At 37.5% G+C, this 27,967-nt stretch overlaps 3 protein-coding genes across 12 annotated transcripts in view; 1 reads left to right on the forward strand and 2 right to left on the reverse strand.

Moving 5' to 3' along the window:
- Positions 1 to 2: 2 nt before the first annotated feature.
- Positions 3 to 9,705, reverse strand: ASPA (aspartoacylase). Its single transcript, XM_064677959.1, has 7 exons — positions 9,438 to 9,705; positions 7,475 to 7,746; positions 4,878 to 5,073; positions 3,622 to 3,715; positions 2,747 to 2,854; positions 2,013 to 2,122; positions 3 to 1,492 (listed from the first exon to the last, which is right to left on the reverse strand). Exons 1-7 carry the CDS (start codon positions 9,447 to 9,449, stop codon positions 1,280 to 1,282), a joined length of 1,005 nt encoding a protein of 334 aa, XP_064534029.1. The 5' UTR covers positions 9,450 to 9,705; the 3' UTR covers positions 3 to 1,279.
- Positions 9,706 to 10,328: 623 nt separating this feature from the next.
- Positions 10,329 to 27,967, forward strand: part of SPATA22 (spermatogenesis associated 22) — a 71,010-nt gene continuing 53,371 nt past the window's right edge. For 4 of the 10 annotated variants that reach the window (XR_010435628.1, XR_010435629.1, XR_010435631.1 and 1 more), the window contains exons 1-9: positions 10,329 to 10,906; positions 11,973 to 12,065; positions 12,494 to 12,622; positions 13,367 to 13,421; positions 13,557 to 13,652; positions 14,627 to 14,942; positions 15,266 to 15,395; positions 16,069 to 16,166; positions 22,688 to 24,862. Coding sequence is in view for 5 of the 10 variants with exons in the window: in XM_064677953.1 (XP_064534023.1) it covers positions 12,023 to 12,065; positions 12,494 to 12,622; positions 13,367 to 13,421; positions 13,557 to 13,652; positions 14,627 to 14,942; positions 15,266 to 15,395; positions 16,069 to 16,166; positions 16,438 to 16,701 (1,131 nt within the window). In the remaining 5 variants the exon portion in view is untranslated. Of the gene's footprint in view, positions 10,907 to 11,972; positions 12,066 to 12,493; positions 12,623 to 13,366; positions 13,422 to 13,556; positions 13,653 to 14,626; positions 14,943 to 15,265; positions 15,396 to 16,068; positions 16,167 to 16,437; positions 19,364 to 22,687; positions 25,998 to 27,967 lie in introns of those variants that run through there. The other 6 variants (XR_010435630.1, XM_064677956.1, XM_064677953.1 and 3 more) reach the window with 6 other exon arrangements.
- LHFPL7 (LHFPL tetraspan subfamily member 7) overlaps positions 17,643 to 27,967 on the reverse strand; it is a 61,378-nt gene continuing 51,053 nt past the window's right edge. Inside the window, exon 3 of the mRNA XM_064677960.1 lies at positions 17,643 to 20,918. Coding sequence (XP_064534030.1) covers positions 20,692 to 20,918 — 227 coding nt within the window. The 3' untranslated portion in view covers positions 17,643 to 20,691. The remainder of the gene's footprint in view (positions 20,919 to 27,967) is intronic.

The following is a 27,967-nucleotide window of genomic DNA, read 5'->3' on the forward strand; positions in this document are numbered from 1 at the left end:
CATTCTGTCCTCTGTTTTTATTTGATTGCCATAGGAGTTACACAAAGACAAGGAAAAAATACTTTAAATTTAGTAGTAAATAAGGAAGACATCACTTTTCAAAAGGTATAATGTGGGAGTTATCTGGACAATTAGTCTTTCGGTTAATAGTTAATTAGAGTATCCTTATGAAAGTTCTTAATTGTCAAATATGTTAAAAAATTGTCAAATATGTTAAAAACAACTTAAGAAAATAAATTAAACCCCCATTTTCTTCTCTTTCTCAGTTCCTATGACAGACTTTCTCTCTGCAGATACAGAACAAGTCTTGAAATTCTGAGAAGTCTCCCCATATGGAATCCTCCCGAATTTCCATGCTGAAATACTCAGGTATGGTTTGTGCATTGCTCTTCATCAAAACCCAAGTAATTGCTTAAATTTTGCCTTTTTCTCTGAAAACTTTTGGGGTACAACAGTTGATGGAAGTTTTGTTTGGAAAATGTGGATACATCTAGGAAGTGAAATGACTGTAAACTTCTGTTTTTTTCCATTGCAATAGAAATTTTCTTCTAAAGGTTCACTGGTTAAGCACATCTTTTCTTTCTGAATTTCAATATTGCTCCAGTATGTCTCCAGCTACTCAGTACTTCCTAAAGTCAACCCTTTCTGTCTTTGAATCAATGTTCAATCAGAAAGAGCTTGAATAAATCTTGTAATACTTGGAAAAGCTTTACATTTCATTTTAGTGTATTTTTCTCAGGAATCCTGTATTTTTAGCTTATTTTTATCTTTGTAAGTATAAAAAGAAAAACAAAACAAACCCCAAGGCCTTCACTTCAGCACAGTGGGAACTAGTCATATATGCAGATAATATCATTTATTATATACCTTTGTTTCTCTCTCCTCAGCTTTTCCTTTGTCTCACATTTTGTAAGTTTATCTGAGGAATTAGTTTCAAGGATCTTACCCCATTTCAAAAGTGTTGGTTATTGGAGGTTTGGGGTTATAAAATAGAAAAACTGTAGGTTTTTTATATATAATGTAGTTTTGTGGATAAGCATCTTCATAAAAACTTCATAAAATATTCTTTACATCTCTAGGAATCCTTTAGAACAAGTAAACAGGAGTCATAATCAGCATTCTGACAGTATGTCTCATCTTAAAAGTGCTCAGCAAGGTTAATTAAATTACAATTTAAAATTAGATTGTGCATTTACCTATTTATTCCATGAACTACTGCTGACTGACCCTGGATTTCACGAAGAAACACACTTTTTTATGGAAAATCCATAATAAACTCTTAAGAAGTGCTCTGGTTTGAGACTGAGGACCTGAGGTGTTTTGCATTGAGTTTAATTTTCTCTGTTTTTACAAAAGCTTGTTTCTTTTCATAATATGCAGCTTCATTAATAAATGTTGGATAGACTGTGCAGTTCCCTTGATATGGAATTACTTTTCCATCAAGAGTCAAAAACAGAGGATCACCGTTGCTCAGTGGCTGCCAGTCTTGATCCTTAGGGAAAGAAAATAAACAGGATATATTTACTTTCAAGTTTTTATATATTCTGTAATTCCTGAGTTTATGCTCAATAATTATAATTTCTGCAGTTTATGACAAAAGCTTTTAGAAGAATTCCTTTTAATCTGCAGCTGGGAATTTTGGATGTCTGGCCCTCATTTTCAGGCTGGTAGAGGTGAACTAGAAGGAAACTGCAGATGCTCACAATTGATTAAATATATTCTAAAAAATTTTAGAATTCAAAATTAGATTTATATTTTAAAATATAAGCTATCATATTGTCTTTTTCTTTTCAGTTTTAGGTTCATAACTTATTTTAGATTCAGTGATTCCCAAGTCAGTCCCTGAAATAGTGATGACCTTAGTGAACCATAGGGAATGTCTGCAGTATTCAATGAACCCATTGGGAATATTGGCATTTTAAATATTTATTACTAAAATACACAACAATGTAGCAGGAGCAACACAAGAATACGTAGAAAATGTCAGAAATAGAAACTATTCTAGCATTTACCTGCAGTTTAGGGTGAATAATAGCAATAATTTCATCGTTCTTATTCCTGGGATAATCTACTTTCTCCATTATTTTAAAAACCTCGATTGTACACGGTGGAAATTCTTTTCCTAGAAAGAATAAATGTAATTTAATGTCAAAATGAACAACTGCCCGTTAAAAAGAACAATACATTATTTATTCTCTTTAGAATGGCTCAAACCATTGGGTTGTTCCCTCAGAGTGAGTTGCAAAATGATGATCCAGTCACATATTGTAGCATATGAAGCCCAGGCTTAAATTTGCTGCTGAAATGTGACTTTTCCCTGTATAGTTAAAAAGATCTATTTTGTAGACGAAGAAATCAATGAAAGGCCTGTGTTTGGTAATGCTGCACAGCACAGAATGGTATCAGTGGTATTTAATCTTTACCATTCCAGCACAATAATGGAAATTCTGACATGCAAAACTGCATTATTTTCCTTCTACTTCCAAAAAAACCCAAAAAACCCAAACCCCACTGATAAAATGTACTCTGAAAGAATTTTAAATACCTATTTTGTCAGGATGTATTTTAGATAGTACCCTGGTCTAACCAAATCTTACCAAATGTATTGACTTTCATTTTAGAGAGCAATTCTCTCCCCACCCCTTTGCACCTGTTTAAGGGTGACAATGTTGTAGCCCAGCCTATTTTAAATATTCTCTTCAAACAGCCCCCTGACGTGACATAGGAGGTTGTAATCTCTCATTACCTTCATTAAAAAGCTGCACAAAATCAAGGCCATGTTTGACAATCTTCCTCATTTTGTCCAAAATATCAGCTCTAGCAACACCTTGTGGCTGGGGCCCCACCTCGACTCCTGTTGGCAGATGAGGGAGATTATTATTGTTGCAATAACATAACACAGGCTTACACTGCACAGCAAAAATAGGTGTCTGATGGGTCAGTGTTTCATGTTTTTAAACAGAATTGTAAAGCACAGTTCTGTGAGATTTAAGGCAACAGATGATTTAGCTCACCAATCTGGGTCAGTTAAAGAATTGTATGTACGTTTTTGAGTGTGCTAATGAGGGTAGGAGAAAGAGCCAATATGTATTTGTTTCTCTTATTCTTTTCCTCATGCTGTCTATTCATGCTGCATTTTAGAGAATTCATTGTTTAATAGGAAAAGCAAAGTAATGATTATTTTTTTGTTATGGTTATGATTCTGTAAATGAAAAAGTTAACCAATTCCATGCAGAACATCAGTTCCCCCTTCCTTTATCACATCATCTCTTCCTGACTAACAAACAGTGTTTCAGCCTTATTTAGAGGACATAAACATTGATTTTCTGGTTCTGTTACTTCCTCCTTCTCCTCGTATATTATAAATATTTTCTGCAAAAAGTGAGTTAATTGAGTTTAAGAATTTCCATCTGGCCTCCTGTATTTTGCAAGCCAGAACTCTGATTGTGTAAATCAGAACTCTTCAGGAGAATGAATAATCATATAAATTCAATTCAATAAGCATATTGTCAAACAAACAACTCCTGGTGATCACAACACAGTGAAACGAGCACATCTGGAAACAGCCATGTTTTAAATCATTTATGGGGGCTTAAAATAGTCTTTAGTTTTCATATTTACCGACAGGATGTTTTGCTACAGATCGAGTTGTTGCATATTTCAGGCTGGGATGTTCGATGAGCAGAGCAGGGCAGAGTTCTGGAGCCAGAGCCTTCTGTGGAGACGGTTTAAAGATGTCTTTGTTATGCAAATGGTTTAAAATGTTGTGCCACAAAAGATTACTGATGCAGAAGTGATTTACACAATGTCTTCAATATGTTGCCTTTATTTCAAGGCCCTCAAGGAAGTAGGACATCTTTAGAAAATGCACAAAGCTGTGTTTGTTGGTCTCAGTTCCATTAACTCGGGCCAGGCAGCTCCACTGAACCACAACTGAGCACAGTTCTAGTCTGAGACTGCCAGCAGAGAAAACTCTCCTCAGCAGGGTTCCAAAACTTAGAATTGAAACACTCTAAAGCAGATTTCAACTTTGTTTTGGTTTTATTTTGTTTTTAAATGGTAGGTTCTGTTATGAGGACACAGACTGTGAATTAAGCCTTATTTCAGTCTTTTTTTTTGCCATTTTTGCTGGTTTAGACATCTTTCTTGATGACTGCCCACCACTGCCCTTCATGTAATTTTAGTTTTCTGTAGCTCCAAATATCTTAGAAAGATTTACATGGAATACATATCATAAGAAAAAATGAAAATGTTAAAATAGACCTTGTTTCTAAGGAAAAAAACTTAAAATTCCACACCTTTGGCCCAACCTGGATTCCATCAGTCATTGTCACTAGAATTCAACCAGCACTTTTGCAAACCTGACTCTATTAAAATTTATCAGCTTCAGGAACAGCAGAATCAAACAGATTCTAAAGCCATATCACTATTCCTATAAATACTGATGAAGGGAACATTTCTCATTACCCAGTTCCATTATTTTTTACATGTCTTTATTTAATGAAATTAATGTTTAACTATTTAGCATGTGTGACCCAAATTTATCCAAGTTCCTGACAGATCAGTGTGAAAGCAGATTAAATTACATTAATTTTCTTAGTTGTTATTCTAAGCATTCCTTTTTGCCCATCAGTCTTACTAATGCTCATTTTAATACATGAAGATTATTATGATGATTTAAAATCTGAATTACCTGATATTATAATCAAATTATTAATTATCTCTGATTAAAAAAAACCATCCTATGAGTAATTAAATATTTTAAACAGTTTTGCAGAATAAAAAATAGTATATTTAAAGAAACTACAAAATAATATATAGTAATACAACATTACAACTAATAATCTATTTTAATAGTTCATTTAAATTAGTTTTACCTTGATATAATGAACCATTTGAATTGTAAAGTCATCCCTGGAGTTTTCAAGAATAAGGGTACCACCCATGTTAGAAGTGGTGTTGTGAAGGTCAAAAATAAGGTCATAGGCATCATCACTACCTTTTGGACCAAATATATGATTGATTTCCTGAGCCCTTCTCACTTCATATGGAATATCTTCCACCACTGGCCTGCTGTTAATATCAGCACAAAGAAATTAGTGAGCTCATTCCATGGCTTTACAGTCAACAAAACATGTATAGCCTTTTCTTTTGACTTTAATTCCATAATGGACTGGAGTTGAAATCACCTATTTAATTACCAAACTCTTAAAAAACTGGCTGAATTTGTGCTTGAAAAAAGCAAGTGGGATTGTTCCACAGGTGTTACAATTATGTGTCTTGTGCAGAAGGGTGTTAGAATCATTCAGTCTGATTTTAGCTGGAGACAATTTATTTCTCTCATTTCTTTGCATCCCAAAATTTCCCCCATGCATAAAACCAACTAAAAATTTATCAACATCTTGAAGCACTTCCAAGATTGGATCCACCTCCTACTGATGACAATATTCAGCCATCAGTCCATGATGTTTTGCCTTGGACATCACTCTCAAGGTCTTTTGTAACTTGTTTTATTTCTTGTCTTCTCATACTCCATTGCTTTCAGCCCTCCTGAGTCTCAAAGCTCACAGAATATTTTGCTGCCTCAAATTCGTTCCTCCTAAGTTTTAATACTTGTGATTTCGGGTGACTCAGGCTGAATTATGCTTTAAAAAAAATGGTCTCAGCCTAAGGAAATGTCTGGGATCTGCTTCCAGTGTGTGTGAGGGCTCTGTAGGACACAGGACACATCTTTCCCGTGTAATAACAGCGTATAAAGCCTCTGTGGCCTCACACCTGGTCCCTGTGGACAGTAAATCTGGTTTGGATGACAGGCTTGGGACACCACCCAAGCACAATCCAGACACACTTACAGTGTTTTGCACTAAATTCAGTTTTCTTTCTCAATACACCTCCAGCTTTGTAATATTTGAATTTTTTAAGAAATACTGGTATTATGTTGCATAAAGGAAGTTTTTTGTGAAATGCTAACAAAACACCTTACTAATTACATGGGTATTTAAGCATCACAGGAGGTTGCTGAGGAAAATTATGGGGTCACCACTGCTGGATCATTAGAAATGGCAAGACATAATCTGCTAGGAATATCTATATGCAGTTGATCCACTGGTGTGATGGAGGTGGATTAGATTTTTTTATGTGAGCCCCTAAAGCTCCTTTTTCTATTTCTGACTCTATCTATCACATAATCCACCTTTGTATTCTTTACTTCTGTCTTTGGAATTTGAGGTTTCTTCACATAAAAGTGTTAAATTTATGCTTCTTATTGAAGCCAATGGGACTTACACCATTACTTGGAGTAGTATAAGGGTTTCACTCTCCTTATTTTGTAAAATCTTAATTTATAATCTTGAAGGTTCTACACTGAAAGGGATCACAGGAAGCTACTCCAAACAGTCAGTAGTGCTTTAACAGGACCAGGCAACTTCATAGGATTTACTGAGGAGTATTATTTAAAAAATGAAGACAACCTGCAGGTGTCTTAATCTGCTGTTTTTTCAAGTGTTTTATGTTCAAAGCAGCTGAAAGCAAACAAAACCACTTTTGTTTTTTGTATGTTTTTCCTAAGTAAACAATTAAAAGAATGAACTCAACATCTGTGTTAACATCTGTTTATCTTAGATATAATAATCAACAAAAAAATTCTAAGATGAAAAGGCAGCTGAAAAGGTGTGCAGGGTAAGAGTAACTATGTTTGCAAAATATATGCAATATGTATTTCCTTCAGTGGTATTCACCTTTACCATTAAAAGTGTTCTGAAACAGAATTACCTGGTTAGCATGGAACTATACCAAGAATAAGAATGTTTATACAGCAAAGTACACCTCTGGAATAGGTATCTCAAGAGCACAGAAACTTCAAATCCTATTCAAAATGTAAAATCAGTTACTATTTTACAGTAATTACAGGTTGCATTTCTTCTAAAATAATGAGTCAGTTAAATTATTGAGATTTTTTGGCTATCCTTTTGCCATAGATTATTTCTAACTTAGCTAATTTCAAGTTTTCATCTTTTACTGTACATAAGTGGAATTAAATACAGTTCCCTGCTTTGTGTGCCATTCTTTCAGATACTTGGATGTCAACACTTAAATTGCTTTTATCCGCCATTTCCTGCAAATATAATTGTATTCAGGAGAGCTCCAAAGCTAAATTGCACAAGACGGGAGAAATAATGACTTTGCAACCCAGAACTGTGATGCTCCAATTCACACAACTACAGCTGATCTAATGCTATTTTAAAATGCTGTGTTTAAGGTAATGTGTTGGCTCGAGAGTCATTCTGCCAGCAATAGGAATGAATCTGTTAACACTCACGCAGTTCATTCTGTTTTGGGTTAAAGGTCAGGGATTTCAGTTATGTGACTGCACAGTTAAAGCAGTAGTGGAACTCGTGGTAACATTTTAATCTGGAAAGGATTTTTAAAACTGCAGTTTTAAAAGTAAAACAACAGAAAGTCCAACTGTTCTTACCCAAGACTGTCAGGGTCGAAAACCCGGTTGAGATCACAGTCAATGTATCTCGTGCACTTCTCCACAGCTCTGGGGTTGGTGAGAAATGGTTTCACTTCCATTCCAGGTCTTTGGATCTCAGCTCCGTTCTCTTGCCAGTGCCTGACCAGTAACACCCCTGATAACTCATTGCCATGAGTTCCCCCGAAGATACCGACCCGTCTCACCGGAGGTTCAGCCAGAGCAGAGGAGGAGGAGGAGGAAGTCATGCTTTTCAGCAGCTCTGACAATTGCTGAAGGCAAACCAGAAAATAATGGTAAAGTAAAACGTTTGCCTCCAAAAAGAAAAAAAAAAATTTCTTTTCAGTGGGAGACTCTTTAAGCCTGTTTAGGTCAGATGGGAAAGAAAGTGAATGAACATTTCTCTGAGAGTTCTCGACTCCCGTTTTGAGGTGGGAGTTGCCAACCTGACCCTCCTCCCTCCCAAGGAGCCTCCCCTCTGGTTTCCGTATTTAGTAACGTCTCCAAGGCTGCTCATGGTACTGTTACACAGTTCAAAAGTTAACTTCTCCAGGAAACCTCTAATAATTTATACTATGTAGGTAAATCCTGTGCTAATGACAGTATAAAAGACTTTTTTAATGTAAACTTTAATAATGCACTTATATATCTCTGACATTTTTGCACTGCAAACTACGCGTAACAAGTATTCTCGTGTATGTTTGGTTGCATAAATATTACACTATACAAGGGCAGAATAATTTAAAGGGAGCAAAACCAGTAGAATAAGAACCATATCTTGGCTCTAGTCCTGCACAAAATGCTGAAACATCAAGTATTTTAATCTAAAAAACCAAGAACAGCTGAGTTCCTCAAAGCATGTTGGGGCTTGTACGACCTTTTTCGTTTTAGAAATCTGAAGAAGTGATTAGAAGGAACAGGAGCTGAAATTACAGTGCAATTTATCCATGACTGACTTACCAAGCGTTCCTGGCTCCAGTTCTATCTCAGGATCTGCTAACACAGACCTCTAACACACTGAAACAACTTTGCCAGGGACAACCCTCTGACTTCTGCAGTCTCTTACTAAAAAGGAAACAGATCTAGACCGCGATGGGACAATAGTTGTGTTCTTCCCCCCCAAAAAACTTAGTCAGCAACTTTTCTTCCATTTCCAAAAGCTTTTGAAAAGGCTTCTGAAACTTAAGCCAAAGAGCAGCTGTAACTTCCATCCTGAGGATCAAAGCATTTAGAATAAACGGTCTTAATAACAGAGAAATAAGTTTTAACTGGTGTCAGTGACAGAAGTATTTGCAATTAGTATCTGACACGCAATATAAACATAAAAAAATGTTACACTGCAAGGGAATAAAGAATGTTTATTGAACAATTCCTTTTTATTAAGATTACACTCCAGTGACTGAGAGAGTGTTTGGCTAGTGCCTGGGAGAGGCTTTATAACCCAGGCTGACAGACTGTAGGTCTAGGAAAAGCTAAACAGGATTTATCTAGACAAGTTCTGCCAGGAATATATTTCCTACAAAAGTTCCTCTCTCTGTTTCAGTTTATGCATTCAGATTTGCTGAACCTTACAGCAAGTTAATACAGAGAGACTGTTTACTTAAACACTCAACTGTATTACTCCTGTACTTAGAAGCTGTCAGATATTTAATCAGAGTAAGTAATTTATTAAACAAAGTAGTAAAGTTGTATTTTACAGCTCTGGACAGTCTGTGCTGTCCTTTGACCCGTCTCTTCAGTGGTGGTGCCAAAATGACCATTGACACACTGCCCGAAAACACAATTTGTGATCTGCATCTGGGTTTGCTGCATTTAAACACGGCATCAGTTTGAGGAATAAATGGCAAAATGCAAATGTGCAGGGCTAGAACATATAGTTTGTCTTTTATTGCCGCTAGCACTGTAATGGTTATAATTCCTTCCAAAAAGCTGAATGAAACACAGAGATTGTCTGTGCGCTTACCTCATTTAACATGCAAGAAGTTTGTCTCCTGAGAGCAGCGTTCTTAGGACAGTGACAGTGAATTTCCAAACATGAGTTTAGGAACCAAAGCCCTGGAGGTTTCTTTTATCCCCTTAGAGCACTTACGGTCAAAAGCTTTAACTCCTGGTCTCCCAGGACAGGCACCTGCCAATTTGGGGATAAATGTAAACACTTGGAACGTTTTAACTCTTCAGAAATAAACACTGGGACCAATCCCTTGTTCCCGTGCTTTGCCAGTGTTTGCACTCTGAAAAATTATGTAGGATATTTAGTTTATTGAGAATTCAGATTGGCTTGATGTGCTACATACAGATGTGTGGTAGTGCATCTGAGAGCTTGGAGTGCAAGCTACAAGCTGAAAAACGTATGTAATAATAACATGTAAATGAAACTAAGCCTAGCTATTAAGGTCATGAAGGTATGTGTTTGTGTGTATATATATAGTGTATAGAACTGCAATGTGGCTCTCCAGAGCCTTCCAAGGCTGAAGAAAAAGCATTACAACACAGGCTCCAAGCATGCCAAGCACTAAGGTTTTACACAGTTGAAACCAGCCGCGTGTAAAAGCCAGAACAGTGGTTGAAGAGGAAAACAACGTGAAACTGTGGATAATTTTATTTACATCCACGTCTGTGTTCACACATTTGTGGGGATTCAGCTCCTTCCCCATGTTCTCTTAGGCTGACGCTGGACACCACGTGGGCCAGTTTACACGTGGTAATTAAGCCCCACCGAGGACTGATTTAATGATTTAATGGTTCCTGGGAGCTGCGCTCCTCGCCCCAGCCCGGGCCGGGGGGTTCCCTCAGCGGGGCTCCCGCAGCGCCTCCCCGCCATTTTCGCACCGCCTGAGGCGCGAGCGCGCGGCCGAGTGTCCGTTATTTTTGGCGGGCTTCGCCTCAGGGCTGACCCTCAGTCCAGTCCCTCAGGGCTGACCCTCACCCCTGTCCCTCATCCTTGTCCCTCAGGGCTGACCCTCACCCCTGTCCCTCAGTCCAGTCCCTCAGGGCTGACCCTCATCCCTGTCCCTCAGCCCAGTCCATCAGGGCTGACCCTCACCCCTGTCCCTCAGTCCAGTCCCTCAGGGCTGACCCTCACCCCTGTCCCTCATCCTTGTCCCTCAGGGCTGTCCCTCACCCTTGTCCCTCATCCTTGTCCCTCAGGGCTGACCCTCACCCCTGTCCGTCGTCCTTGTCGCTCATCCCAGTCCCTCAGGGCTGACCCTCATTCCACACCCTCAGGTTCCCCCACCGGCGTCAGAGCCCTCAGCCCGCGGCCGGCGCTGCCGCCTCCGTGTGAGGCACTGCCGAGGGTCGCCCTGCTCTGCCTGAGCTTACTGTTTTTCTACAGCGTTTTCTCTGGTGTTTAGTTGCTTATCTTCAGAAGAGGCCAGAAAACAACACTCTCTAAGCTCCTATGCGGTGCAAAAACTCTCTATAAACTGAAATGTAAAACTTAATGGGGTTTTATTTTACAAGTGTTTTACTGGGGGCCATTAGGTTTCATAGTGCTAGGAATATGCTTTAAATTGTATAACGACAATGGACTAGAGGCTGCTTTGATGTCATCGCACGTGTAATTGATGTATCTCACAGAAGTAAAGACTAAATTGATCTATTAGTCAGCTGTGGTAGAAGCTGCGCTTCATTCTTATTAAAATTTTTAATAGCTGCGTATGGTTAACTGTCAGATCAAAATAAATGTAGAGGGAATGTCTTGTATTATTTATACATCTAAATATGCAGTATTATTCATATGCCACTGAAGGCAATATGCACCAGTAGCTAAACCTGATAGAATAGCAAGTAAAGCTGCATACAGTCTCTGTAGTATCCTCAATGTGTACAGTAATACACAAAGATTACAAATAGATTAATCAAAAAATAAATATGGCAAACTACCTATAACTAATATGCTAATATATATTTCTTCTGTTTGTAATATTTGGTTTATAGTAATATCTTTTTGATTTGTGATGTATGTTATGTATGAGGGAATTGGCTAAAGGTTTTAGATCTGTACCATGAAGTACAGAAAATAAGTTTATTTTTGAACCTTAATGCTATTTTTCACATAATAATTAAATTGGTTTTGTCTTCAAAGCTTTGTACCTTGCCATCACCTTTGTCTGCAATGTATAAATACGCATTTTTTTTATTAGTGTTTCATTTTCAGGAATTTTAAAACAAAAATCCTTGTGTTTGGATATATGTGTACTTTTAAATTCAGAAGTGAATTCAATATTTTTTCAGCACTTAAAAAATGCGGAGAATACAACTTTTACTTCAAAAATATAATCATTTGGGCCTCTAATCTGCAAAAACCAGTTGCATGTTATGTATGTACCTGTGGATCTTCTAAATGCAGTACAGCTGCTTGTATGTTTTAGGCTTGTGTCTGAAGTGATGCCAGTCACTGGGTCTGCAGAGTTCACAGAAACTGCCAAAATCACATAAAATTTGGAAGTGTTTACGGCATTAATTAGTTTACTTTGCTTATCTAACTTCCATACAGCAAATTTGGAGTAATCAATACATCGTTGCCTGTTAAGACTCAGCAAAGAAATGAAAAGGAGTTTTGGTGACACCTCAACTCGCAGCACAGCAGGTACTGGCCCTTGTTTTGTGCTTTACCATTCACACCTCATTATCCTTTTATATATAAATATATATTTCTTTATATATATACACACACATAACTATACATGCAGTGTGCACACAGGATGTTCAGAATTCAGCCCTAGATCCCCATTTCCTGAGTGGACTTCAACGGGTTACCTGTTTATTGCAGCACAGGGCAAGATTTTGGCTGGATTCAAGGAACTGGCCACTCAGGGAAAGGTTTCCTTCACAAGATTATGTGCAGGACAGAGGGCTGGGAATATGAGTTCTGTGAGGGAATGGTCTGTTATGTGTTTATGAAATGTAATTCCTCTGGGTGATGTAAAATAACTGTTAAGTCATTTTACTTATTAAGTGTAGATTGTGTATCCTTTTGCTATTAATATGGTATTATTTCTTGAATTTTAATTTTAGGTTGTCTGCCTGTACCGCTGTTCAATCAGAAAAAAAGAACTAGACAGCCCCTCACTTCAAATCCAATTAAAAATGAGCCAGGTGCCGGTTCTGGGACTCGTACATATGACTTCTCTCCCACATCATTTGGTAAATAAGATATATTTTATTTTTTTTAGAGGCTCTAAATCAAATAAATCTTAACTTCCTGACTGTATTCTGAGTAATCAGACATTGTCTTTATCAAGAACTTTATGCACCCTTTATATCTATTTCTGAAAAGTTCATTATGTAAAAATTGTCCTCCAGGAAACTTCTTTCTCCTCCATACAATTGAGCTTTTTATACTTTGTGTCTAGAGGGAGTTTGACTCTTTGTGTGTTGGAGAATGAAGTAGCACTGGCATTTAAATCAAGTCTCTTGAAACAGACCTTTTGTTTTCAGTTGATTTCAATCAACATTCAAGTCCTGTGTTACAAGAAGAAACATTTATAAGATGTCTTTCTTGTAGTCCAGAAAGGAACTTCTGTTCTTCAGTTTGGGCTTGGAAAGAACAGTGTAGAATTCTGCCTTTAGTGCTTTCATTATGGTCTACTTGTAATAAAGTTAAAAAGTTTCCTTATAATACAGTAAAAAAGTCTCTGTTGCTAACAAGTCTAATGTTTGTAAATGAACCGTTGTCTAGAGAAGCAACCTACTTGTTAGAAGTTGCCTTATAATTACAAATATCAAAGGATCCCATTCCCTTTTTTTTTTCCCACCTTCTCCTTCCTGTGTGAGCCTGTTTGTGGGACATTAAGCAGATATAGAGTAGGAGCCCTACATAATAGACCTATTACCTTTCAATCTTCTCTGTTTGTACCCATATCCAATCCTTTGCCTTTTGAAAATTAGGCTGGGGAACTGCACACCCAGAAGTGGCTGAACTGCAGAAAGCAGCAAACAGTGGGTATGTAAAAGCAGGTTATTTGTTGCTTTTTGATTTTTATTTGGATACTAATTGTTTCACAAACTATGATCCATGTGTCTTTCTTACAATAAAGCTGCTGCTATGTCACTGATACTTTAAACTTATATTTGAAAGCCAAACAGAACATCAGATGGCTCCTTCCCTCATGAAACCACCAAATGCATCAAAGTTTAATTTAGCAAATGCTGGAAAAAACTTGGCTGCCTGCAGGTTGGTGGAGTCTTTAATGTCTATTATCCTTCCTTTTTGTTCTCATGTGAAAATACATCTTACATTTTCCCATATTCCTGTAGACCCTTTTAATTCTCAGATCATCACTGTAGTCCTAAATAATTACATTGTGCTTATGAGTCAAACCCCACTGAAATGACATATCTTTCCAGTGTACCTAATGAGGCCTATTAATTAGACCCAATATCAGGCCTATAATTCAGTCTTACTGTAAAAGTTGATTGAATTTTGCTGGTAATTTTTTGAGATTTGCCTTTACTTGAAGTTTGGCCCACTTCCAACCCAAATTTATCAATAGACTCAAATAAGATTCTATCAGTTTATTTTATATAAAAACTTATAATTAAGACTGAATATAACTGTGCTTTTACAGATCCAGGAAAAGCTGACAGATTCTGATGCCTGGAGCTGGCAGAAAAACTTCCAGCAATGTTACAACTGTCCATTTGTTCCCTTCCTCCTGTTCCTTTCCAAGGGCAAAAAGAGTGAATGTTTCAAACAAGACAAAATGGAACAGGAGGAATTTCTGAGCTGCCTTTATTAAAGAACTGTGTTAGAAATAATAATGTCAGCACTAGAGTTTGTTGTAAAATGATTTCCTCAGTGATGGTGGTAGAAGAATTTGGAAACATCACTCTCAGAAGAAACTTTGTTTATTTTACTTTAGACTTATGGAAAAAATGTGAATCTTGGATCAGGAAAGATCCCTTGTACAGGGCAGGATAATAATTGAGCGAAGTTTTAAGGCCTGTTGAAGTCAGCTGGATTTATGCACAGGTGTGATCCCTGCCCTGCATGTGGATTTATTTCAGTGTATACTCAAGTGCTCTAAGTCTGGATGTTTTTAAAGCTAAAGCAACAATACATAGATTACTTTTATATACCTTAATTACATATCTGAGTATTCAGAACAGGTACTGTGATACTGAACTGTGTCTGACGTTGCATTGCAGGAACAGAAATGGGTATACTCTGAGTAACACAGCAGATTCAAGGTCTGAGAGTGGAATTACTCGAAAGTTTGGGAACCTTTCAAATAATTGGAAAACTGTCCAGCAGCAAAAACCCCCTGGTAGCCGTAATTCATCTCAGCTCCTCAAAACAGAAACCAGCCAGCCAAACACAGCTAAAGGACAATGGCCAGTGAAACCTGACCCTGCATCAAGAAGTCTGCAGGGTCATAGTCCAGCATATAAATTTAACTACAATATTCAGCAAAATAAAATGAATGAAAACCAAATTGATTTTGTCCCAGAAGAAAAAAGTCAGGTAAAACTTATGGGGAGAGTTAATAGGAATACACAATGAAGAAAGCAGTAAAAAAAAAAAACCTGATGAAAGATGAAGCTTTTGTCAGCCCAAGCTGTCTTAGTAAACACTTAAGTTTCTGAAAATTTAGAATTGAGATTTTCATACTATAATAACTACAAATCCTCAACATTATGTTATAAACTTGCAGGGAGTTGTTTGTATATTCTGAACAAATGCTCTAATGTAAATATTGGCTATTTAGCATAATATATAAATGTCTATGTGCCTTTCAAAATTATGAGTGTGTATGTCTAACTTGAGCTTTTGTCCTCCTCTGAAAGGAAGTTCCATCATCTCAAATAAAAATTAGAGACAGAAGGAATTCTTTGCGAATCCTGTCTGCAGTCATTGAAAGTCTGAGGCACTGGAGTCAATATTCTTACAAAACTGCACTGTTATTTGAAGTCTTAGGTAAGCACAGTTGATTGGGCTATAACTGATGGTAATGGTGGGGCACCAGCAAGAGAATTTTATTCACTTTTGGCACAATAGCTGAAATACTTAAACCCACAAAATGTTGCACCATCTAATTTTCCTTCTGGGAGATCCATTCAGCTATCAAAGGTGACTGAAATAGATACAAAATTAATAATTCAGTCATCTTCCAACATTTAAGCTTCTTCCATGCTGTTTATTTTCTTTCCTTGTTTTTAAAATGTGTTACAATCAATTTTCCTATTTTATAGGAACCTTCTGTAGAGAGGTACGGTTTTACAATAATTCTTGATACAATTAATGTAGGAATAGATTCAAGTCTGGGGTACTTCTAAATATAGGTACAGACTTTTAGTGCATTACACTTTGCATTTAATTGCTGTTGTCTGAGAAAAGAACATGACAAAAGGCTGAAATGACTGAAGTTTACAACAAGGTGAATAAGAATACACAATCTGTTGGCATCTCAGCTATTATTTTGACAAGACTGCAGATATTTAAGTTGATTTGCATGTGTTCCCACAGAAAGCTGATGCTGACTTGGTATATCTCAGTGGTTTTGTGTAGTAAATGATGTTTGGTGTCTTGGGGTATCATTCTTAGGACTGCTCTTTGTTTACACCATGACTAATTTCTCTAAATGGCACAGGCACACTGGATTCTGCAGTCACACCTGGAGCTTATGGGGCAAAGAACTTTCTCCTGAGAGATGGAAAGGAGACCCTGCCTTGTGTGTTTTATGAAATTGTGAGTATTCTGTGTCTGTACATAACACAGGCTCCAATCCCTTTTATGAAGTTAATGATGTGTTGTTCTGATAAAGCAGAAATATTCTGTGTAAAAGGCAGGCTGGATGCTTATACCATATTGATCCCAAACTAGAGCAATAATCCTGTCACTACTTAGGCATCCTTGGACTTCTGTTTCAGAAAAAAAGGTGGGACTTTCAGTTTAGCTTTTAGGTAGTTGATAATAACAAAAAAGCTGATGTAAATTCCTTCTGTTTGATGTTCTTCAGAATCCAGCCATGCAGAAAGCTTTTGTGGGAGGTGACATAATTGTTTTATTTGTTTATTATGCTTTGATGAAGGACCGTGAGCTTCCAAGACTAATTAGAGGCCGAGTGCACAGGTGCATGGGAAACTATGATGCAAAAAGGAACCTTTTCAAGTGCGTCTCTGTAAGACCAGCAACTGCTCCAGAACAGAACACTTTCCAAGACTTTGTGAAAATTGCAGATGCTGAGATGACAGCATATGTAAAAACAATGAATGAGATGTAGAAGTTGAAATGGTTTCTCTAGTTTTCACTGATCATTACCCAGAAAGGCTGGACATGCTAAAATATTTCCCAAAACTAACAGGGAGGATCTGGTTAAATAACTGGAAATATCACTGTGCTGTGTTAGCCAACAAATGTTAGTAACAATGTTTTCACTATTACTTTCTTTAGCTCACCCAGTTAAATATGCAATAACAGGGTTTTGTTACATAGTACATTAGACTTTACTGAAGAAATTCTGAATTAAAATGCTAAATTTTGCAGTAGGGCAACTGTCTTAGAATTCAGATTTCCATTGCTTTTCATTATCTTCGATTTTGAGAAATTCCTTCAATACCTTTTTCAAAACATTGACTGTATAATTCTCTTGAGGAGTATTTGGTCATGGTTTAATAGGTAACAAACATCACAAAGTTCTCTGGGTAGAAAGTAAAAGGACAGTCTTTATTCCTCTTCAGTTCCAAATAACAGGTGCCCTTTCCTTTGCTGGATGACAAGAACATGTGTAAAAGCTTTGCTAGAAATGAACATAACAGGTACTACATAAAGATTCCACAGGATGCAGCTGTATCTGCCAGTTATTCCTTGGGTTCCCATCTATATGCTATTTGATTTTTTTTCTTTTTTTTTTAAACAAATAATCAGTATAACACCTGTATAAAATAGCAACAGACCCTGAAGCTGTAGGAAGATTCTTCAAGGACACAGAGGAAGTTGAAAAGAAAGAATTATTTGAAGGCAGAACTTCCTCGCCTTTGCCATATAAACACCTTTCATGAGGGATGGACCATGTACATGTTTATGTGCCTTTTGCCTTCAGACATTGACTTTCACAGGTTATTCCTGCTGTTTCTATTTCCTTTTCCCCTACTTCAAAAGCTTTCTAGCAGATCTGTTGGGAGTTGTAAAACAAAAGACTTGTCAAGAAAATAGCAAACAGGATGGGGTTTTTTTATTATTTTATTATACAGTGTTGGCAATTGGAAATTTCACATTTAAAATAATTGAAATATTGTATCCAACAAGTCAAATACAGAAAACAGTTAATATTCTAAAAAGGAGCCAGCTAGTCAACGCAGAAACACATTAATGGAAAATACAGCTTTTAGTTACACTTAAAAAATTATATATTTAGAATAAAACTTGAACCTGGTCCAGTAAATTGTTTGACTTGCAACAGGAAAACGCTTTTACACAGTTTAACGCGCAGACAGTCTTTGTTTAAAAAAGTGATCTGTCAGTGTCAGCACATGTATTGTCAGCAACAGCCCCCTCGTGTTCCAGTTGAGATCTAAGGTATGTGCTTTACTAACTGCTGTAAGAATCACTTGCACCATCACCTCCACCTTCTGTGCTAAGCTGGTTCTGAGCATGGATGTGTCAATGAGAGCTTTGTCTATCCCTTGTGGTGGTCACATACACATATCTGATTCCTTTATGTGTTATAAAATGTTAAAGTTGCACATGGAAGCATTAGCTTAACTCATAAAAGGTGCAGAATATTACAGGATGCAGAGGCTGATGATGTTCACAACAGAAGCTGAGGTTTAAGAAGTAAAGGATTTGGTACAGCAGTGTTGTGAATGGTAAGACTCTGCCATAACAGTATTTTAAAATTACAGAGGAAGCTTGAACTCTGGGACCAGGCCTGTTATCAACACCACCCCAGAGTTGTAGTCCCACTGATTCCAGTTGAATGATTGATGCTTCCAGTTCTGCACATTGAAAGTTACATTAATAATTTATGGCAGGAATAGGTCATTTGTGTCTACTGGGTATGTTATGGCTGTTAATAAAAATCTAAAATGATTTTTACTTTCAGTAAGTGTTTAGGTCTTTGCAAAAAAAAAAGTTTCTACTTTACACTAACAAATCACTTTTTCTAGTGAAACATTAAGTGAACAGTTGTAAACATTACACAAAACAGAAAAAACCCTACACAGTACAGTTTATACACACTACTCAACATTTTTCAGTTGTTGGGTGGTTTTTTTTTTTAACCATATTGATCCTGTCTTGTATAATGATTCTAGTGTAAAGGCACAGGTTGGTTAGGAAAGAAAAGCCTGCATCTCTGTCTCTCTACTTCATGGTGATTATTTTCTTTTTGCATGTTGTTTGTTATTCCTCACTTTTCTGACTCTTGTATGAAAATTATCCGTTTCAGCCATTCATTAAAAAAAGTGTAAGACATTGCTGAAAAGCACAGTACTGTACAGAAGTGACTGAAATTTATTCTTCTTACTTTAGGGCATTCCTTCAACCTATTTTGTTAAATATTTAGATTTAATTTCCTAGTCCCTGTGAGCAGAAATGCATAGCATGTGCTCTCTCTTTCTTGGTGTACTTCATTCTACGTTGGAATCTGTATTTTCAAAGATTAGTAATGGAACTTGATAAATTTGTGTGCAGAATTTGCTCTTAGAGTGCCTGGAAATGTAACAACAGGACAATTATTTTGGAAAACAGCACAACTCTCCACTGAAGTTTAGAAGGGTGAGGAATGTAAACAAGACTGCAGAAGTCTTTGATGTATATTAAGATAACACAGTGATTGTTCCATCTGTTTGCATTTTCTTGTACATCCTCACCACGTCTCTGTCTGTCCCTTCACGTACACCTTCCGTTACAAACAATACAAATTCAGGAATCAGTTGGACTCAGTTAAGTGAAGAATAATAAATTTGATCACCTGGTTTGTGCCAAAACACAAAACTAAGAAGTACATCTCTGAATTAAATATAATCTATGTGATTTTTCTTTTTTTAATAAATAATAGAAAATAAAAGATGAGAATAGAATTAGAATTCTATTTTTATTTAAAAGGAAAAACACAACAGGTGGGTGAGATTAGAACCCAATGTTTCTTTTGCTTAAGGCAATCAAGTGCACTTATTTCAATGCTTGATAGTAATGAATTCAGTGCTATTGTGGAAATCAGACCTCACAAAATTCTCATACAGACTAATGAAATATGGCCATTTGCTAGTTCTGACACAGCATCAGATTCTTATTAGTTGAGTTCAATAGCATTTCACTTCACTTTTGTCTTTTTACAGCAATGGACTCTTAATTGTAATGGAAATACTGGAATCTAGTTCATTCTGGCTTGGATTATCACTACATGTAAGGGCCACGGGGCACAGACAGTTTTGTAAACAGAGATTTTTGTTTTCAGCCTTAAAAAACAAACAGTACACCCCAAAATCTAAAGTCGTAATAGTTCAATGAATTTTGTAAAATTCCACTTAAAATTATAATTTAAGAAACACCAAAACCGAATTCTTTGCATTTTTTACCCCTGTTGTTAAAACTATTAAATCATCATGAAGCCTTTGGAAGTAGTTAGATCTCTCAGAAAAAAAAAAAAATCTAAATTTTATGCAAGTCTTCATGCAGAGGACTCTAAATCTTGGCAATTAGAGCAGTAGTAAAAAATGTGCCCACAACTTACAATACATATATAGACTAAAAAGAAACTTTTTTCTTGTATACAATTCTTTTTAGCTATCAAGCTTAATTTTAGGCCGTGGCTACTAGCAGGTGCTTTTTTTCACTAATCAAAATAATTGTAACAAAATATCATAATTGATTTTAAAGTTACTGGGTTCATAAAAGTTTTGACGTTTAATAATATATCAAAGGTGAATTGAAGCTTTTAAGACTTACGATTTTGAGACACAAAAGAAACTGGGAGGTAGACAGATGTTTTGAGGATAAACTGATTTTTTATTTTTTTTGTCTAAGGCATTATGCCACTATTTGTTTAGAGCAGTGTAAAGGCTGCTGATTAATCTTATTTCAATTCCAGAGTGTTCTCTGCTCATACTTACGGAAGACTATCAATGCACTTTTGGTCTTTGTGAATCTGACCTTCTCTTCCCCATCTCCTTTCCTCTCTGTAGCAACACAGCTAACTGGAAGTGCTATCATAATTTCTGCCCATTACCTGTAGACAGGAATGTTCTGTTCTTAAAACAGTAATAAAATACTATAAAATAGTAGGTATTGGAGTTGGAGATATGTGCTCTTTTGGTGCATATTTTGCAAAGAATGGTAAAAAGACAGACAACATGACCCCAACAATTGCCAGCATGTACCCCCACCCAATCTGGCAGTCTCCTGCATAGTAGATGTCTGAGTTCTCACAGAATCTCTTCACAGTAGCAGAGTTGAAACCAAAAGGGTAAACCAAAAGCCCAGAAGCCATAATGAACACTAGAGAGGAGAAAGAAAACACACCAATTATTATCAAATGTTAATTCCATTGGACAAAAAAAAAAATCCTTATCTTAGAAAGGCAAATATATATTAAAATCAATGGGAAAAGTCATAGCTTAAAACACCCCTTATGACTGGCAGATTCTCTTCCTTTTCATAATTACCTCTTGTGCACAGCAGTGGTGGGACATGGCAGCAAGGTGGGATTTTTTCATGAGAGCTCTTGCCACTACACAACTTCAGAAACGCTCCAATCCAAATTATGAAGCCATGTCAAAAGTATGATGATTCAGATCTAATGGAATCCAGAGGAGAATTCCTATGTTTGCAGATTCCAAACCAGCTCCATTTTCTTCTCAACAGCATTTTTGTGCTTGAGACAAACAATTACTTTGTTCTGCCAAATAAAAACTTTCAGTGAAAGAGTTCAAATGTAGTTTTTCAGATTCTGCTCATGAGGTTTTGGCAATGTGAGCACTTTCTCATTATTTGCATTAGTACAGACTCAAATTGTTTAAAAAATCCCAAAGACTGTGAGATAAAAACCAATACAATAACTTTTAGCAGTGGAGTCTCTCACTATAGGTTTTTGAATTCTCTCTCTAAACTTAAGGATTAGAAAAGTTTTCAACCTAAGGTTGAGACCTAAAATATTAAGAGCTAAAGTTCTTATATTACCTAATTTTGACAGCTTGGGCTCCAAAAGCACCAATAAATACAACAGGACATGCTGTAGAAGTCTAAAGGTTCAGTATGTAAAGGCACAGGGCTAAAGAAGGAAATTTTTCCAAGTGAGGCATCTTTTACTCCTTCTAGCCAAAGAGATCTAAAACACAAGCAAAGCTTAAGCCACCCCTTGATGTTGGAAAGCCAGACTTGCCTCCTGCAATTACCCTCCATTATCCATTAGCTTTTAATAGACCTTCACAGATTTTACAGTCTTTAATGAATATAACAGGTTACATTTAAAGATCATGGCTTACACAATTAATTTAAGGAACATCAGGACCACTTTCCCAACTTTGAAAATAGGGCTGCCCAAGGTTTAAATCATGGCTATGATAAAGATGCATTAAAAGAAAAGATACCATGGAGCAGCCCTTTTTCCTGCCTTCCCCTTCTTCCAGGATATTGTTCTGTTCAAATTCAGGGTAGTGATTCAAGAATAGCAGCAATCAGAATTAGCAGTTATGTTTGAGCTGATAGATAATTCATCACCAGCAAACATCTAATGAAACATTAGGATTATAAAACAAACACTACATGCTATTCTCTGTGTTTGTAGTTGCCTTTCAGGTAGGGCACGTGCATATGACTCCAATTATAACATTGGAGAGGCTTAATCTTAAAAGTATCCACTAAAAACAGGCAATCACTCATTAATCTTTTTTAATTAAAAACCACTTTAATAAGCTTGAGGGCTGGATGAAGTCAAAAAGTTTAACACACTCAGCCTGTAAAGTCCCTGAATAATTTGAATTAAACTTTTCCTTCTAGTCTAAATGGAACTGCTGAGTTAATCCCTTATAGAAAACAGTAAGACAAAGAAAATGGAAGCTAAAGGGAGAGAAACTGGAGCAGCAGCAAACCTGCCAGTGTGTTTCCCTCTGGGTATCTCACTGAGGGGCACAAAGAGAAGCTCCTGCCAAGAAGTGGAGCTGTCAGAGCCAAGTGTTTCACCTGCCCTTGCTCCCACAAACACCCTCTTTCCTTTAAGCCTCATGAATAATTGTTCAGTGGTTGCTGTGGCCTTCCTCTCTTTCCAGGCACAAGGTGATGCTGCAGGAGCCAGTGAAGGGAAAAGTCCTTCCCAGCACAAGGAACATCCCCAGCACATCTCACACTCCCTGATCCTCAACCAGCTGCACCTGCTGGAGGTGCCCAGGACAGGAGGGAGCCCACAGACCTGGACACTGAGTTCTTGGCAGCTGTGTTTCTGCATCTAGGGTCTGACATTACCCAAACATGCAGAAGCTGAAGCTAAATACAAAGAAGTAAGTTATATTATGCAGATCTCCTCTCACTACACACATATGACACCACTAAAAACAATATAAAATGAAAATATAGTAAAAATGGAGCTAAACTAGACACACATCTCTTGCAACAGGACAAGGGGTAAGAGCTCTAAATTAAAAGAGGGAAGATATAAGGAGGAGATATAAAGAATACACTTTCCATGATGACTGTGGTAAAACACCAGCATGGATTGCCCAGAGTGGTGGGTGCCCCATCCCCAGAAGCATCCAAGGTCAGGTTGAACTGGGCTCAGAGCAACCTGATCTAGTTGAAGACACCCCTGCTCCCTGCAGGGGGTTGGACTAAATGACTTTTGAAGGTCCCTTCCAACCCAAACTGTTCTGTGATTCTGTCACCTTGTTTAGCAAAGGTCACTGAGCTTTCCCAAAAGAAGAAATAGAGCTAAGGGCCAGCACAGCCTGAAAGTCATGTGACACTCCTGCATGCCCAGGAACACAGAGCACCACCTCTGGAGGCAGAAACATGGGAAACAACCCTGGAGAACAACCAGGAAAAAGGGAGACTTTTGCTACTGCTGTTGTAAACTGTGAGAGTGTTAAACCACTGAGCTGATGAACAAACTAAACCGTGCTAACCCATGGACCTGTGCATTGTAGAGTCACTCCTGGGATGGTGCAGCTGGGAAGTGAGGCAATGGGATGCCTGAGAGACTGTGGTGTCCAGTGGGTGCACAGCACGGCCCCACTGCCACCCAGCCTGCTTGACTGCATGAGGAATCTGGAAACAGCCCCGGGGTGCAAAACCTTCTGTAAAATGTTGGCAAAGTGAGCCAGTTTTAAGAGAAACAGCCACTGCTCTAAGCAACAATCAGGTCTAAAACTAAAACTTCAGTTTGTTCATTTTTTCAAAGCCGAAATAGTCCTTGCATTTCATTTGGTGGAAAAAAAAGTGATGCAGAATTGGAAACAATCTTTTTTTGTCATAAAATCCTTTGCTTACTGTTAAACTTCACTGTTTTTCTGACACTGTCTCAACCCCTTGCTCTGCTTCACGTATCTGTCCATACATGTTTTCTTTTTGATTGGGTTACACAGAATTATTTTGAAGGTTGTGCTTGACAGTGACACCAGTGTTTTGATTACCACTTGGTGCTGATGTTGCATGGTGTGATTTGATGGAAGAAGCTTTATTTTTTCGAAGGCTACAAATAATCTGTCACAGCTGAATGTACGTGTTCACGTATCAAACGGGCTAAAAAGTTACCCATGGTTTCATATCCTCAGGCATGTCATAGAATGACCTCATTATTCTCATTTAGGTGCCCTCTTTCTTACAAAGACTCCAAATATTGAATAGCCCGTTATTATCTGCAGAAGCCAAGCTTTCAGGCATGGTGCTAATGACTCCTTAATGGGGCTGTCTGTCAGCAGCACAGTGAGCTGGGAGAGCACACAAAGAAACAGTGGGGCTCCATTTAGGCTCCTCGTAGAACACTTACGCCTCTGCACGGCTTTCCAACAACAAACAGCACTTTGAGAGGTGTCAGAATACAGCAGTGAGTGCATTTCACCCTTCTGTGCGGTGTAATCCTGCTGTCGAACAAGGTGATAAGGGCAGACAACATATTGGGGTCTGTTCTACAGCACGAAGCCAATTGAGTGTGAGGGGACTTGCTGGTAAAACGGGGAGTTGAGTTCTTTTTTTAACGTGGTTTGACTGATCATTTGATTCATCTCCCATCAGGTACTGGGTCCTGTTAAAAACATGCTTTTCTTTGTTTGTTTTTTTATCTGACACACAGTGTTTGTTATTGCTGGGTCTGCATCACCTGAGTTCTCACACGTGGTGTTTGTTGTTGCTGAGTCCTCATCACCTGAGTCCTCCCCAGTAACTCCCAGTAACTCCCAGCCTCTGCTGACTGCAGGGCAGCCCAAAGGCAAGTCCAGCACAGTGGGTCAACAGTAAGTCATATTTTATTTCTACTTTATAATCTCTTGCCCTCCCAAACAGTTACAGTCTCACCCTCATCCTTTTTGCTTCCCTGCTGTCCTACAGCCAGGTGGTAAATGGCAGTTTCTCCTCTGAAGGGTTTGAGAGCCAAGGCTTGGTTTTATTTTTACAAAGTAGATTTCTGAAGTTGTTTGATTTCTAAAGAAAACAAAGGAGGGCGCTTCTTCCAGGGGAAATGGGGCTTTTTGTAGCAAAAAAATTGTTGGTGATAATACTGAATCAATGGCACTTCTACTCAAGGAAAAAAGAATTTGCTGCTATTTTAAAATCTAATAATCTATATCTCTTTATCACTGCAATGGTTTATTCATTTCATTAAGCTCCTGTAAAACTGTTTAATTATTTAAATCCATCACATACCATTTTCCAGTTTATTTTACACCAAAGCAAAGCCCTGCAGTTCTCTGGAGCGTGTGCAGAGGGCACCAATGTACAACGCTCTCAGACACCATGACAAAAAAAGGCTATTTCCATTTCCACTTCTTTTGGCAAGACCGATGGAGTTTTCAACATATGAAACACAATAATTGAATCGTTTTCTGTATTGTGGATCAGGAATGTTTAAACTTGGCTAAGCTTGTGTTTATCCTTCCGTACTGGTGTTGAAATGGATGGAAATCCAGAGATGGATCACAAATACAGAGAATAGAAGAAGCTGTTTTATTTTATTGTGTTTGTTAGTATGTTTAGATGATGTGTAGTACTAGTACTTATCACCAGCAGTAAAATATGATGTGTGCATGAATTTTCTTCCTAGAATTACCTGCTGTAAGGGGATTAGTTTGTCTTAGAAGTTAATTTGCTTACTTTAGGAGTATATTGTATTCCTGATACTTGTGACAATGACAGATTAATTGCAAGCTTGTGGGACATATCAGAAAATCATTAGAATTAGGGCTGAATCATAGGCAAGCAAGAGTATTGTTCCAACCCTATTACAGATTATCACAGTCTTATGTCTTCTTGGAGGATTTTTATTGACAGAGCTTAATCTACCAAAGCAATTTTCAATCATCTCATCAAGAAGTTTCCTCTTCTATATAATCCATTACCTCCCTTATTAAAGCTGGCAGTTCTTATGTACAATCAGTTGACTTTGAATAACATATTTTGTCTCAGTTTCATACAGTTTATTAACCTAATAATTTTATTAGCTCCTCTTCAGCTTTTCTTTGTGTTTATGTGATTTTACTTCCATAATTTAAAATGAGCAAGCAGATGCTGATATTTTTGTAGCATGCCTGAAGGGTTTCTACGTTTGAGGTATTTTGGGCATAGGTGGTTTAAATTCTCTTGCACAAAAAGGAGGTACCTATATATCTCTTCTATATATACATCTCTTCCAACAGCTGGAAACATAAAGACAAGGCTAAATAAGATCCAAGGTTATTGTTGGCAATAGCTGCACATGAGTGTACAAATAGAAACAAGATGGAATTTTGGGCTGTTAGCAAGCTTAGAAATTTCCTTTTAACTACTTTAGAAAAGGAGGAATTCCCTAGATCTGAGGAGAGCTGAAATATATCTAAAATCAGCAGGCATCATTTTAAATGCCTGTTACATATAAATAAAATAAACAGGAAAGCGACTGTAAAATAAACAGGAAAGTGACCTGTCAAAGATAAAGGAAACCAAACAAAATCCTACTGTTAGAGAAACAAAACTTTGGGAGGGGTGAGGCAAACAGGGACCACTGTTAAATGCCATTCTGCTCTGCTGAGCTCCTGGCAGGTGCACGGCAGGTACCTGGAGCTCAAACTCTTGGAAGCAGCCCTGGCAATTATTCCCTCCAAGGAAACCAAAATGGAGAGCAGGGAAAAGGGATAATAATGCCCATATACTTGGTATCAAGATGTAGCTGCCTCCCTTTGTAACTGAACAAAGAGCTGGAACTCATAATAACGGCACAGCCACTCCTGACACATCACAGTTTAGCTCTTCTTTGGAAAGAATTATTCCATTGGCGTCATTTCAGTCAAACATGTTGTGATTTGAGGAGCATCTATCAGTGCTGGACTGTTGCCAAATAAGTAGATTATAGCAGTTCCTTTTCTGGCTTTTCTAAATGGTGCAACTCACGAGCTCACACTTAGCAGCTGTAATATAAATGTAGTTGTAAGGAAAGCTGTGTAGCTTGTCAAACCCCTTTGTAGCTAACAAAGGAAATGCATTCGTTTGTACCACGTCTCCAAACTCTGTGTTTAAATAAATGCTGAGTATTGTGACTCCAGCTCACAAGCTAAGGAGCTGCATCAGATATAGTAACTTGTATTTTTATATATATACATATATGCAAAATATGGGGAAATATGTTTATATCAAAAGCTGGGAAGTGTTCTCCATTTCAGTTTATTTGGATTTAGCTGAGGTGGAATAGGAACAGGTTATTTTAAATAGAGCTAGCACTGAAATAAGGGTGCCCATACACCTTTTATACACATCTTTGTAGTGCCCCTTCAATACCCTGTTCAGGTTCTGTTGGCACAACTCCCACACTCAGACAGGCCCTCATTCCACAAATAGCCTGTTTCAGAAATGTGTAACAATTGTAGGAATAGCTGAATCTTCCTCCCTTATTAACTGAAGGGAGTGGAATCTCACTATCCAGACTTTGGAATAGAAATTCTCTGAAGCCATCACAGAGGTAATTGGGCTTGGTAATTACTGCATTAGCTGCAAGTTTATTAAGGGCCACAAAAGGAAATGCCATCCCAGTGACCTTTGGGGCTGCATTTCACAGCATGTTTTCTACATGAGAACAAATGATGAAACTTCACTATTTCTGCCAAGCGAGTGGTAGCTTTGGTGAAGATTTATGGCTGTAATCTGGTAATCTATGGGCCTAATCATGCAGTTATAGAGTTGCATGTCATTTACTCAAAAAGGCTGAAATGATCTAGCACTGTGTAGACTGTGGTGAAGGAGTGCATTTTGTCATGTGCAAGGTTAGAAGAAATACAGCCTCTTTAGCAGACTGTAAAAGAGAGACAAGAGCTAATGTTTCTCCAAATAGCAGCCTGTTACACAAAATTTTACAAGAGTCAGAGGGCTAAGAA

This window comes from Pseudopipra pipra, chromosome 21, assembly GCF_036250125.1.
Source record: "Pseudopipra pipra isolate bDixPip1 chromosome 21, bDixPip1.hap1, whole genome shotgun sequence".
NCBI lineage: Eukaryota > Metazoa > Chordata > Aves > Passeriformes > Pipridae > Pseudopipra > Pseudopipra pipra.

Excerpts from the sequence above, each read along its gene's own strand:
- ASPA (XM_064677959.1), bottom strand. Across the intron at positions 5,074-7,474 it reads TTCGACCCTGACAGTCTTGG|CAGGCCAGTGGTGGAAGATA; the intron begins GTAAGAACAGTT and ends TGATATTAACAG. Across the intron at positions 3,716-4,877 it reads AAATGGTTCATTATATCAAG|AAGGCTCTGGCTCCAGAACT; the intron begins GTAAAACTAATT and ends CCGTCTCCACAG.